Genomic DNA, 12,249 nt, shown 5'->3' on the forward strand with positions numbered 1-12,249 from the left:
TTTTAAATGGCGTTCATTAGTTGATCTTGTGTTTGTTCATCTTCAATATGCTATATCTTGTCTGTGATGATGAATTAATGAATATTACAAAAAGCATCATAATTAGTATTGAACATACAATGTCCAAACATACTACTGCTGCTGCTTCACTTAAAGCTAACAACGTTTTCCATGTTTCTCTTCTCAGCAACCTTGTTAAGCATTTTACAGAACCGCATGTGTGTGTGTGTTTGTGTGTATCTGTTTGCAGATACATATTTGCTCATAAGTTCTCCTACAACGCACTGGAGAAAAAGGTTGCACAGTTATTGCTTACGTATACAAAATTGTCTGACTAATATTCCCTTTAACTGCCATTGTATTGAAAGCACATTCCTATTTATCTACAGCCTTGTGTGTATACATTAGAAAGCTCTCTCACGCTCTGTCTGCCCACTCCATTCTGGCTTTAAAGTGCTAATTGGATGTATAGCTGTTATATTTCTCTATGTGTGTGTGAGAGAGTGTGAGAGCACGTGTGTGACCATAAATATTTTTTTGTGCAAATTTGTATGCATAAACCTTAGTGCTGCACAGTATATCATTTGTTAAATGTTGTCACGAAATTGACCTTTGTAGTACTGATTTTGCAGAAAACTGCACTATGCAAATGAGCCCTTTAACCAATCATCAAGTGTTTTACTGTTTAATGTTAGCAGCCTGACCAATCACATACATAAATTTGTGCAGATGTATTGTATTTATGTGGATATACAAATTGGAAGTGAGTAAATTTAAAGTAAATTTATTTGGTGAACCTTGATGTATGAGTGCACAAAATAAGCCTCGCTGAAATATATTTATTACTTTCAGTACTTTAATTACATTATTTTCATCATGTGAGCACAGGATTCCAACTCCTGCGTGATTGTAGCCTCTTGGTCTCGTTGGTACAGCTTGTGAATTCTGGGTTACATTGGAGGTTCTCGAGTGGAACTGGAACCAGTCTGCTGTTGCTTTTGTTAATTTGCTGCTTGTAGATCGTAGCTGCTTCTGCTACGACAGGTGGTTCAAAAGATCAAACTAAGAAAAAGCATTAACAGTGTTACAAAAATGTGTCTTGTTAATGAGGCATTTACACATCAACAGCCCTAGTTTTAATAAAGTATTAGAAAACAATATAATAATTGAAAAAGCAATGTAAAGTAATAACAATGTAATAATATTCTATCTGTCAAATTATTAACAGTGCATTTTGTTATAGGTATATCAGTTGACAAAATGAGCTTCATCAGAATATATTTATTTCAATCATTTTCCTGGAACCTGGACATAAACAACTTGTGATTGTAGCCTCTGGCTCTTAAATGTTATGTCTAGTTTTGAGGGAAACTGGAGCTTTACACTGTTGCTTTTGTTAGATTGCTGCTCTTGGATTTATTCATAGTTCTCCTGCGAGCACTGTCTAGCGTAGTCTGCTGAAGGTGGCCTCCAGGGCTAATGTTACTGATGTTGCTGGGATGTGATGCACTTTTGCCCATACTGCACAGCCCTAATGCACCCATTGTAATAAGAATAGCTCTGACCCCTTACTTCACGTCTCTCCTCAGCTTGTGGGGCTGCAAACGCTGGTGCGGAAGACGAGGGAGAGTCGGAGGCTGGCTGGATCGAAGGCGCTGCTATCTTACTTTCAGTGGTTTGTGTGGTCCTTGTCACCGCCTTCAACGACTGGAGCAAGGAAAAGCAGTTCAGGGGTTTACAGAGCCGCATCGAACAGGAGCAGAAATTCCAAGTTGTGCGCGGGGCACAGGTCATCCAACTTCCTGTGGCTGACATTGTGGTCGGCGACATCGCACAAGTCAAGTATGGTATGTATTGCTTCATTTGCATTTGCGTAGTTCTTTTTGCAGTACAGTTCAGTGAAAGGTGGGTGATATGATGATGTGTTATCGTTATTGTGATAAATTACATAATAATATCTTGTTTGAGTAAATGATGGCTGTGAACAGTACTTCTTTCCTTATTTCTCCTCTTCCTTCTTAAAGAGCTTGTTTTTGCAGATATTTAGTTAATTAAAAAGTACCTGAATTTATAGTTTCCCTGGAGTTATATAGTTATATGGTTATATAGTTTTCTTACACCTGGCACTACTGTGTGGCTGGTGTAAAGACACCCACAAATCATAAAAATTATGATAACTGTTGTATTATCTTAGTTTAATGTCGTTTCAATGTATTATGGTCCTTTTTTTCATAACAACCAAAACTCACTTGTAGTATGCTGATGTCTCGGTAGCTAGCTAAGCTTCCTCTGCCACCTTAAATGATGCTGCAGTTACATTCTGGTGCCACAGCCATCAGAGCTGTTGCACCATTTAAGGTGGAACAGGAAAATTTTAACAAGATGCTGGTAAATATCCCTAACCCTAGCTTCACTGAAGAATTAGGAGTGGGTGATAATAAATAACTGTCCTCTTTGAAGGCATATGACTCCCTAAATGTAACTAAATCCCAGCAGTGAGTTTGCTGAACTTTACCCTCCTCTGTTATCACTGCAGACTGGCAGTGTCGCCTACAGAGCACCGCTAGTAGCCTGTTAATGAAATAATGTTCTTTTTTATTTGAGGGTTGTCCCATTTTGAAGATTTCAACCGTTTCCCCCTGTAACTTAGTTGCAAGCGACAAGGTGACCCTCGAAAACAAGGTGTAGGGGTAAAAATAAGAAATGGGATTCGGCCTAAGCAAAGCAGAACTTTTGACCAAGACCATTTTCAAGTGCCTCGATTCTTTCATGCTACCAAAGTGGGTTGCTTCTGATGTGCTGGCAAAGATGTTTAGGTCATTATCCATGGTGTCCTGATGGAGTGGGAGGTAGAAAATGTGGAGCTGTTGACAGTGACAGATAGAGCCTGTGGGGGAGAAGACTTGGCAGTTTGGAAAAGGGAATCCATCTTGGCTAGTTGAAGCTTAAAGTTGATGCGTGCCATTCTGTGGCACTCCATTATTTTTGAATCTGAGCGGGAGTGGAGAGAAAATGATATGCATGGCAAGCTTAGGGGAAGAAGGAGGGCCATGTGAAGTTCAGCAGCAAACTCTGGGGAACTTGGGCAGGAAAGTTGTTGGGCTTATCAGACCAAGCTCTGCGAGTAGCCTTTGGGTAATCAGATTTAATAGTACGATACAAGCCAAGCGAGAGATGCTATCATCTTGACGTTGAGGAATGAGTCTTAGGACCAATACATTTTGAGGAAGCCATGACTCAGGGCTGTATAGTGCGATAGCTAGCTTCTAAGCAAAGTCAAATATTGATGCACTCACATGCGTGCCATGCTTTTTAATGCTGTCATTGTGGTTGAATAAAAAACTGTAGAAGACTGGATTCCCCACAACAGCTAAGAGTAGCAGCTTCAGTTTAGTATCAATTGAAGGGGCAGCCTCTGTCATTCAAGCCTCCTCCTCACAAAAGATTTACTTGCTTTGATTTAGGTTAACATGGTTTCCATAAGCCACATCTCCAGTTCTGCATGTTTAGGAAATAAATAAGAGTTTCCAGAACTTATACATCTTTATACCTCATTTTAAAGATGTGAAGTTCAAACAATGAAGACTGGATGATCTAATTTTGTCGCAAATGCTTAAATCCTACTTGATTCTTGCTTATGCTTGCAAATTGAGAACTTCAGTGTCGTATTCTCATGTATCCTCTCCCAGGTGACCTACTTCCAGCTGATGGAATCTTGATACAAGGCAACGATCTGAAGCTTGACGAGAGCTCTCTAACGGGAGAGTCAGATCACGTCCGAAAATCTGCAGACAAAGATCCCATGCTTCTTTCTGGTTAGATCCTATTCTATTACGTCACTGATCATTACAAGTAGTATCGGCAGGATGTGAATGATCCTAATGTGTCCTAATAGCAATATGATGATGCATTCTAACAGTGTTTATCTGGTTATATGTAACATTTAACAACAAATCGTTGTGAAAAAAGGAACATTTGTACACTGAAATACACTTACACTGCTGTCATATTAACAACTGACGTTATTTTATTCAATAATGGTTATACGGTGTAGATTGAAATACTTCAGTCCACACACCAGCACATATTTTAAAATGTTTTATTCAATACTCCAGGTTGTTTTGGAGCATCAAAAAGTTATTAAATTATAAAATACCAAACTACAGTTAATTTGATCACCTCATTTCCAATATGAGGAATTGTGTATATTAATTTTATTATTTTTTGTTATTTTCATTCTCGATGTTATGCAGCATTCTCGGTCATTATAAAATCTTCTACAGCTTTGTTTATCATGCTGAACACATTCATTTTTATAGCTTCCTACTAATTAGTTGACATATTTGAAGTTGTAAAGTGCTACAATCATGTTAGTCATTTTATAGATTTATCTGCAACAAAATGCATTATATTATTGAATTTTTCATCATTCCAAAGTTGTGAACTAAAATGTATATGATGTGCCAAATGATTTAGCAATGATCATTGGATGATGTTTAATTAGCCAGTACCCAATGTCATTTGAAGCTAATTCAGTGAAAGTTAATAAGGAAAAAAGCTAGATGACGGAAGATGGAAGTTTTCTTTATACAGTGGTTCTCTAACTTTTTAGAGACAACAAGCATTTTCGCTTGTTGACTGACAGACTGACAAACTTTGTTGAGTGTGGCTAACCCAAACACCATTTGTCCAGTAGAAGAAGAAAAAGATGGCAAAGCATAAGAACAAAAAGTAACATAGCTAGCAGTAGCTGGCAAGGCTGGTTGCTGAGAGGAGAGGCAGCGTTACACACCACAGCTTTAGCTGACCTAACTCTGTGTGGCATTAGAAACCGGCATTCGAGTGGTGCCGGCTTGGTCTCTCGCTTCTCATGCTGTACGGTGTTAGGTAAGCTAAAGCTGTTGCGTTCCGTGTAGGTTTGTGTCCTTGCTTGAAATACTGTGCTGTGGGTTACCGCAAGCCGACAGAAATTCTTTATTGGCTCTTTGTTAGCTTGAAAGAAACGAAAGAAAAAAGAACACACAGCGTGCAGAGTAGCAGAGTGTTATGACCAGGGACAGGCATTTGTTATTCTAATGTTCATATATATAAACATAAAGTATTTGAATATTAACAAGAAAATTCTTTTTAACTTTTTTATCTGAAATGGCGCACAAAGAGTTAATTAAACTAAGCGACAAACCTGAACCTACAAGTGTGGCGTGTGGGGTTTGAGGGGTGTCATGCACTGACAACTGTGTCCCCCTCACTTTTAAAATGGCTGTTTCGCCTCTGGTGCTATTTAAAAGTTGTGTGACCTGGCGGTCCAGCAAAACTTGGCTTGCCTAGTCTTGTTTCACTTCAAGTTAATGCAACCTTTTTACTTTATCCTTTTCAAACTTCTTGTCTTTTTTTAACTCAAAATAAACCTTGTAGTTTTATTACTCAGCAGTGGCCATACCCTTTGTGTACCCGACTTGCATTTCTTAGTGTTCTTGCATAGCGTTACTTCTTTCACACACACAGTTGCTGTGCTTGTCCCAGCACAACTTGCGTCCTGTACGTTCTGTGCTAGAGATGGTTATCTACTATTATTTACAGTATCTGCTTGAGTATCTCTCATCATCCTGCTAGCATTACTTACTGCAATGTGCATCCTGAATTACCAGGCACCCATGTGATGGAGGGCTCAGGTCGGATGGTGGTCATGGCTGTTGGTGTGAACTCTCAGACCGGGATCATCTTTACCCTGCTCGGTGCTGGCGGTGAAGAGGAGGAGAAAAAGGAGAAGAAAGGTACAGTATGTAACAGAAGCTTAGTTTCTCAGAAATTCAATAGCAGGCTGTGGCCAAAGGCTCTGGTTCATTTGTGCACCTGTACTTGCTTCCTATACTTAGATTCTGTTTCGTTTGCTCAACACTTAGAAGTCACCCTCCTCTGCTACTCAGTCTTGTCGATACAGAATGTAAATTGAATGTTTGAATTATCATTCAAACATTTAAACAAAATGTATAAAATTGACAGTAAAATTAATTTTTGGATATGCCATGAAAAACAAGTGCGCACATCAGAATTGTTCTATTTGTTTTGCCCTCTTAGTTTAGTTTGGATCCACACCAGATATAACAGAAAGGTTTCAAATGTTTATTCATGTAATTTATATTGCTGTTCATACGATAATAACCTGAACAACACCACAATGAGGTAAAATTGTTTTTTAAACCCCTCTGGACTATGTAAAGTTGCGTACCACATACGTCTAATACTTGCTTACTAATTCCAATACTTGGTGATCTTGCAAACGAAACATGCTGTTATACTTTGATGGGAAGTTTTACAAATCTACCTGTTTGTCTGTAGTTGTTTTTGTTCGCAGCAGGTTACTAATAGCCAATTAATATGTTAGCAAGTCAATTGCATGAGTATTGTTAAATATACATGAACAAATAACAACTAGGAGGTAGAAGTCACTGACCTATAGTGACTGAAAGCCTGAAATTGTTAAGGGAATAGGCTACTTTAACCTGTAATAGATGTGAAATTATCATAATTAGTAAAAATGATTAGAATTAGTAAATAACAAAAGCCAGTTGATTCTGATTGCTGTGCTAAAGCAAAATGAGAGCACTCAGAAATTCGCTAAATAATGAAAAAACATGTTTCTTCCTAACCACGTGTTATTAGTCCATATCAACAAAGGTAGGTTTGTTATTACTATAAACTCTAGAATCATTCTAGAATCATTTTTGATCTCCTGTGTTATGAAGACTGATTTGCAAGACTGGTTTGTGTTTTCCTTTTTCCTACCTGAAGGTTGCAGCCTGCAGACTTCATCAGTATGTGTACCTAATGTACTTTACGCATTACAGAAATACTATACACTGGTTCAAGCTTCAACTGTGCCATGTACTGCCTGCAGTCAGGTGTCTGCAATATTACAGTTGTCCATGTTCTTGGTGGGATTTAAGGATGGTAGGGTTTCTCTTCTCCGTTTCTAAATGACAGTGGTCCGCACAGCGTTTTTACATTGGATACAGTCTCATCCTTGTCCTCATCTGTTGGATAGAGGGCTTTTTGTCTTATGTCGTCTTTAATTGCCTAAATCTATGAGTTTTATCTGACATCACGTTTTGTTTGAAATGGTGCCATGAATATTTGCCAGCCATTTTCAGACAGAATCTAATCTAATATAAGCCTATATGATTTTAGTCTGACAATTGTGATTTGATACCAACAGTGCAATATAGCACTTCTCTAGAATTCCTTAGAATTGAGAATTTTAAGGACACTGTCATGGCAAATCCAGTTAGGTTTTCGGCTTCACCACTTGTTTTATTTAAAGCATTAACTGAATGTTTGTTCATGCATTTGCGGACCACTGCTATATGACATGCAAACAACACGGGTATCTTCTTAGCCAGTAGGGCCATATGAATTGCTGATGTTCTCTGTCAGTGCAAGGCCTTATGTTCTTGTTATTCTGCAAACCACAATACAGGTCAGGCAGTGAAGGATGGCCAACAACTAGCAGGTAGAGTATTCCCTTTATGTCCCCCAGACCCTGTTTTACACCTGGGGATATCCAGCAGCACAGTGTCCCCCTTAACCCGTTTAATACCCTACTAAACTCCCTCTCCCATCCTCAGCACAGCTTTGATCACAGTGATTCTTCACTTAAAAAGAGAAGCTCACCCACTGCATCTTTTTAAGTACACAGATTAAGTGCATTCCATCTATACTCCTGCATAGATGTGCTGATCAATGGGTTGACCGAATCTTCTTTTCAAAACAACTAACTTAACGCACAATCAATTAAGAGCATACATTATTTACTAATAATTGGATCGTAGTAGAACCATATTTGTAGAACCAGATGACTTTTAGGTTTGTTTTGTAGGTCTATATTTAGACTTTGATGTTAGGAGAGAGTATGGCACAACCTAATGCAGGGTAAAATGTAACAGATCTTTATGTAGGTAAACATCTAGCCTATAACCAACTCACAGAAGGCTAGCCAGGCTAATGTACAGCCTCCACATGGCAGGGTTAGTTTTAACATGCTTTTACAATCAAGCCAAAGTAAACAATAAGAGAATATAATTTCAAAACACTTTTTTTGGAAGTTTTTATTTCCAGTTTGGAATATCTGGCTAATCTAACAACATCAAACCGTATTGAATTAATTGTGTTTGTGTAAATTTACCAGACTTTTTCAGTGACTGTTACAGCTAGCCCCCTGTTGCTACTAACCCTGCCTATTGGTGTTGGAAGTTGTTACATTTTCATTTATAACAAAGATAAGTAGGTTGCTTGTATAAAAAATGGATGCGGATATATTTGATGTAACATTATTTACCTGAAACCAAACTGTGCTAGGTTGTGCAACCCTCTCTGCTACTATATACAATTGTAGTGACCAGAGGATGCCCATGATTTCTGAGACTAGCCTATGTAAAAGCATATTATGGATGTTAAAAGTTCGCAATTCATGTGGTTCATGTTATTTTTTCTCTGGTAATTTATTTAAAGGCTATAAACTGCTAGTGGTTTACTGAAAGTGTCTGACCACAAACCACCAAGGCCTATTTTAATAAAAATGTCACATGAGTGTTGTAGAATCATAGAAATCTGATTGTTCAACATCTAATATGGTGCAATGTGCAGGGTATGTGGTTGACGCTTTTCTGGTCCAAAAAGATGTGCTTAACATCAGTCGCTCCTTATTCTGCTTTTCATAACACCAGCATAAATACTTGATTTACATAAAACTGGAAGAGTCTGATTTTTTTCAGATCTTTGTATTTTATGGTAGATTTACCAAACCAATACTGGTCTGGTGTCTGAAAACTGGCCATTCCTCACTCTATTGTGCCATTGATGATTGTGTTGTTCCGTGCTTCAGTTTTGTTTATGTCTTGCCCATGTTATGTGTGAACTTGTCTTATGTTGCATTTTGAATGTTTTTGCCCATTGATGCCATTCATTTGAAACTCCTTTCAGTTGAAAGCAGCATATTTGAAAACTGTACTAATCGTGGTAACAACGCTCTTAACCATGCTGTTTTTGTTCACTGTTATCCTTTATTTTTTGCCCATTGTTATTCGCTAGACCATCCCTCCTCCCACCCCATCGCAACTATAGCTACCGATGGTGCTGCAGGCGCAAATGCCCCTGGTAATACCAGCCTAGTCAATGGTAGGTTGAGAAGACCTCCGTTGTCCCTTCCTCATGGCTCCATCCTTCTCCCTCTTTTCTTTTTTTTTCTCTCTTTGTTTCTCTCTTGACAGCCCTCCTACTGCATGTCACCCGAAATTTGTGAACTCCTCTTTTTGGTCTTCTGTTCAACCCTTTTTTTTGGTTATGGTGCCTATGGCTATCTGTGTAAAGGAGTAAACTGTATTGGCAAAGCTTCAGATGACAGTGTCAGGGTGGAAGATATCAACATTCTGTTCCAGGACTAAGGTAAAGGGTGCGTGACATTAATCCACAGGTCATGTAGTCCATTACAGCACACTGAGACAGAAATCTGAAGGAGATTAATCACCATTGCCCACTGTCTGTTGCCTTAGGAAAAGCACATTCAATTCTAACCAGGCATTCCCAACAACTCTGCTGACCTCTTCCTCTATACATCACACTCTTAATTGGACTATGATCATTTACAGTGTACTAGGATTCCAATTGCATTGAAAAGATTACCGCAAGCTTCAAAATTGTCTTCTTGACACAAATTCTGGCAGAAAATTTTACGACATATAGAGAACAAGAATGATATTTTTGACTATTCTGCATGCACACTGCCAGCGATAAAATTGCTCGGCCTTCGGTTGGTCTCTGGTGGGTGTTTTGAGTCAAGAGAGGCAGGCAGTAAGTTCTACTGGATTGCGTGATCATTTTAAATCCATATTTTATAGGAATCGGAACTAGTACAAACCAGTGTCAGCCTACATAGGCTATATTTGTTCACTAACATTACGTGCGAGAAAAATATTTGAATGTGGACTAATTTATACTCCACCTGCCCAGAATTGCCTAGTGGGCTAAACAGTTAAACTATTGTTAATATGTGATGATGCTTAACCTACATCTGTCTCAGGAAAGCATATTGTAATGTACTTCATTATATGTGCATTGAACAAAACAGTTCTATAGCTTAGAGCGTAGTTCACAATGAGGCATATTGTCATAGTCATTATAAAATTAAAAGACACTTTGAACACACCTTTTTGAGATCTCTGTATATAAACTATATCGCTGCTGTCGGAGCAAAACCTTGTAATCTCCAAAATGATAACTTTACAGGAGAAGGAAAAAAACTACTTTACTTTGAATGTAGGTCAATGGAACCAGACTTTTTACCAAGTCATTTTGGGCTGTTTCCTTTGGTCTATTCATTATGAAGAACAATGGGCAAACAGGCCTTTTTTTAAATTTTGTCAAAAACTGAAAAATGACACAAGCGGAGATGCAAGGTTTTGTTCCGACAGCAGTGATATCCTGATACATATTCACTGGTATACTTGTATATAGAAGTGCTCGTGTCGCACTGCCAGCGGTCACTGTGCTGCCTGCCACATAGCATCACTGCCTCCCATTCAAATTAAATGTCTTTCAGCTGTCTTGATGCTTTGTAGCTGAAGATGTGCACCCACTCAAGAGAAGACCTCCTTATTTCTGTCATAAAAATCTGTAACATTTGATTCATTTTCATTAGGTGGAATAATTCAGTAAAAATAATAAAGGGATAGTTTGACCAAATATAAAAAAAAAGAAATACACAGATTTCCTTTAAATAGTATCAGTCAGCCAAAGACAAGTTTGGTGTCTGACATTTGCTTCTTTAGTTTTGCAATGAAGGCGAATATAGCCACAACTACTAGCTTAGTATGGCCTAAGTAATGCCCATTGTGCATGAACAAAAATAAGAAAGAAATATGAATAAATGGACAAAACGTAAGCTAGAAACATTATTAGCCGCCTTAAGGCCTGAAATTTGTTTGTAGTTTAGTCCATGTTTATAGATAACAGTACGTTATACAGTGACAGAAATCCTATAATTCTGTTTAAGATGAAAACAACTCGGCACAATGTGAGGCAAGTATGTGATGATTTAGGCATGGTGTTAGCACAGTGCTAATTGGGCATATTTAGTCTTCTATCGCTTGTTAACGTCACACACCTAACATATCTCGGCTGACAATACTTTTGGTCTAAGTGGAAAATTTTGTAACTTTGATTCATTTGAAGTTGTACATGTCAGTTTCCATTTTTCTTGCTGATACATTTTGTCGTCTTCAATAATTTTATCTTTTGTTCAGGTGACTCTGTATGAGTATATATGTATAGTACAGGGGTGTCCAGTCCTATCCATAAAGGGGCGATGAAGCTGCATATTTTCATTACAATGAAGTAAAAATTTTCCTGATTTCACAAGGTTAATCAAATGAAGTTTTAAAGATAAATGGTGGTTTGCACAGTGCGATTTGTGCTGTTTGCTTAACAAAACTCTTAATCATTGTGTCATTGGTTCTGAGACGTCCCCCTGATAGCAAATTGATCCTAATCATTGTGTTATTTGTTCTAAGACCTCACCCAGATAACGATTGGTCCTAATCACCATATTGTTTGTTCTAAGACGCCCCCCTGACTGTGATTGGTCCTAGTTACTGTATCGGTTGTTCTAAGACCTCCCCTTCCCTGCAGTTCTAAAACACTGGCTGTGTTTGTTTTCAACTTAGCCTGACTTGATGGTGAACATGAACTGCCGATGACAGCAGGGGTGGGTGATAAATTCACTGGCGTCAAGTCAGACAAATTCTACTTTCCTTAGCTTGCGCTCACAACAATGGCCGACATTCTGCAGTGCCACCAAAAGTTGGACAAAATTTCTAACCAGCATGCCTCACACTAAGTCAACGCTGGGCAGGGCAGCGTTAAGTCACATGAAGTCACTGTGTTGTTTGTTTTGGGACCTCCCTCTGACTGTGGTTGCTTCTAATCACTATGTTGTTTGTTCTAAGACACCACCCCCACCCCCCACCCCCACTCCCCCCTGAAAAGTTTAGTTAACGCGTTATTTGTTGTGAGACCTCCTTTTGACCTTGATTGGTCCTAATCACTGTGACGCTTGTTCTGGGACATCACCTTTGCTCCGATTGGTCCTGCTCACTGTATTGTTTGTTTTGAAACTTCCCACTGACTGCAGTTGGTCCTAGTCAGCGCGTCATTTGTTCTATTACCTCCCCTTGACATTGATTAGTTCACATCACT

At 38.6% G+C, this 12,249-nt stretch overlaps 1 protein-coding gene across 4 annotated transcripts in view; it reads left to right on the plus strand.

The window, feature by feature from the left end:
* Positions 1-12,249, plus strand: part of atp2b2 (ATPase plasma membrane Ca2+ transporting 2) — a 94,230-nt gene that overhangs the window by 56,368 nt on the left and 25,613 nt on the right. For 3 of the 4 annotated variants that reach the window (XM_036559527.1, XM_036559524.1, XM_036559525.1), the window contains exons 5-9: positions 1,590-1,847; positions 3,690-3,815; positions 5,649-5,774; positions 7,478-7,510; positions 9,088-9,174. In XM_036559527.1, coding sequence (XP_036415420.1) covers positions 1,590-1,847; positions 3,690-3,815; positions 5,649-5,774; positions 7,478-7,510; positions 9,088-9,174 — 630 coding nt within the window. The remainder of the gene's footprint in view (positions 1-1,589; positions 1,848-3,689; positions 3,816-5,648; positions 5,775-7,477; positions 7,511-9,087; positions 9,175-12,249) is intronic. The other variant, XM_036559526.1, reaches the window with a different exon arrangement.

The sequence above is a fragment of the Colossoma macropomum genome, unplaced genomic scaffold, assembly GCF_904425465.1.
Source record: "Colossoma macropomum unplaced genomic scaffold, Colossoma_macropomum, whole genome shotgun sequence".
NCBI lineage: Eukaryota > Metazoa > Chordata > Actinopteri > Characiformes > Serrasalmidae > Colossoma > Colossoma macropomum.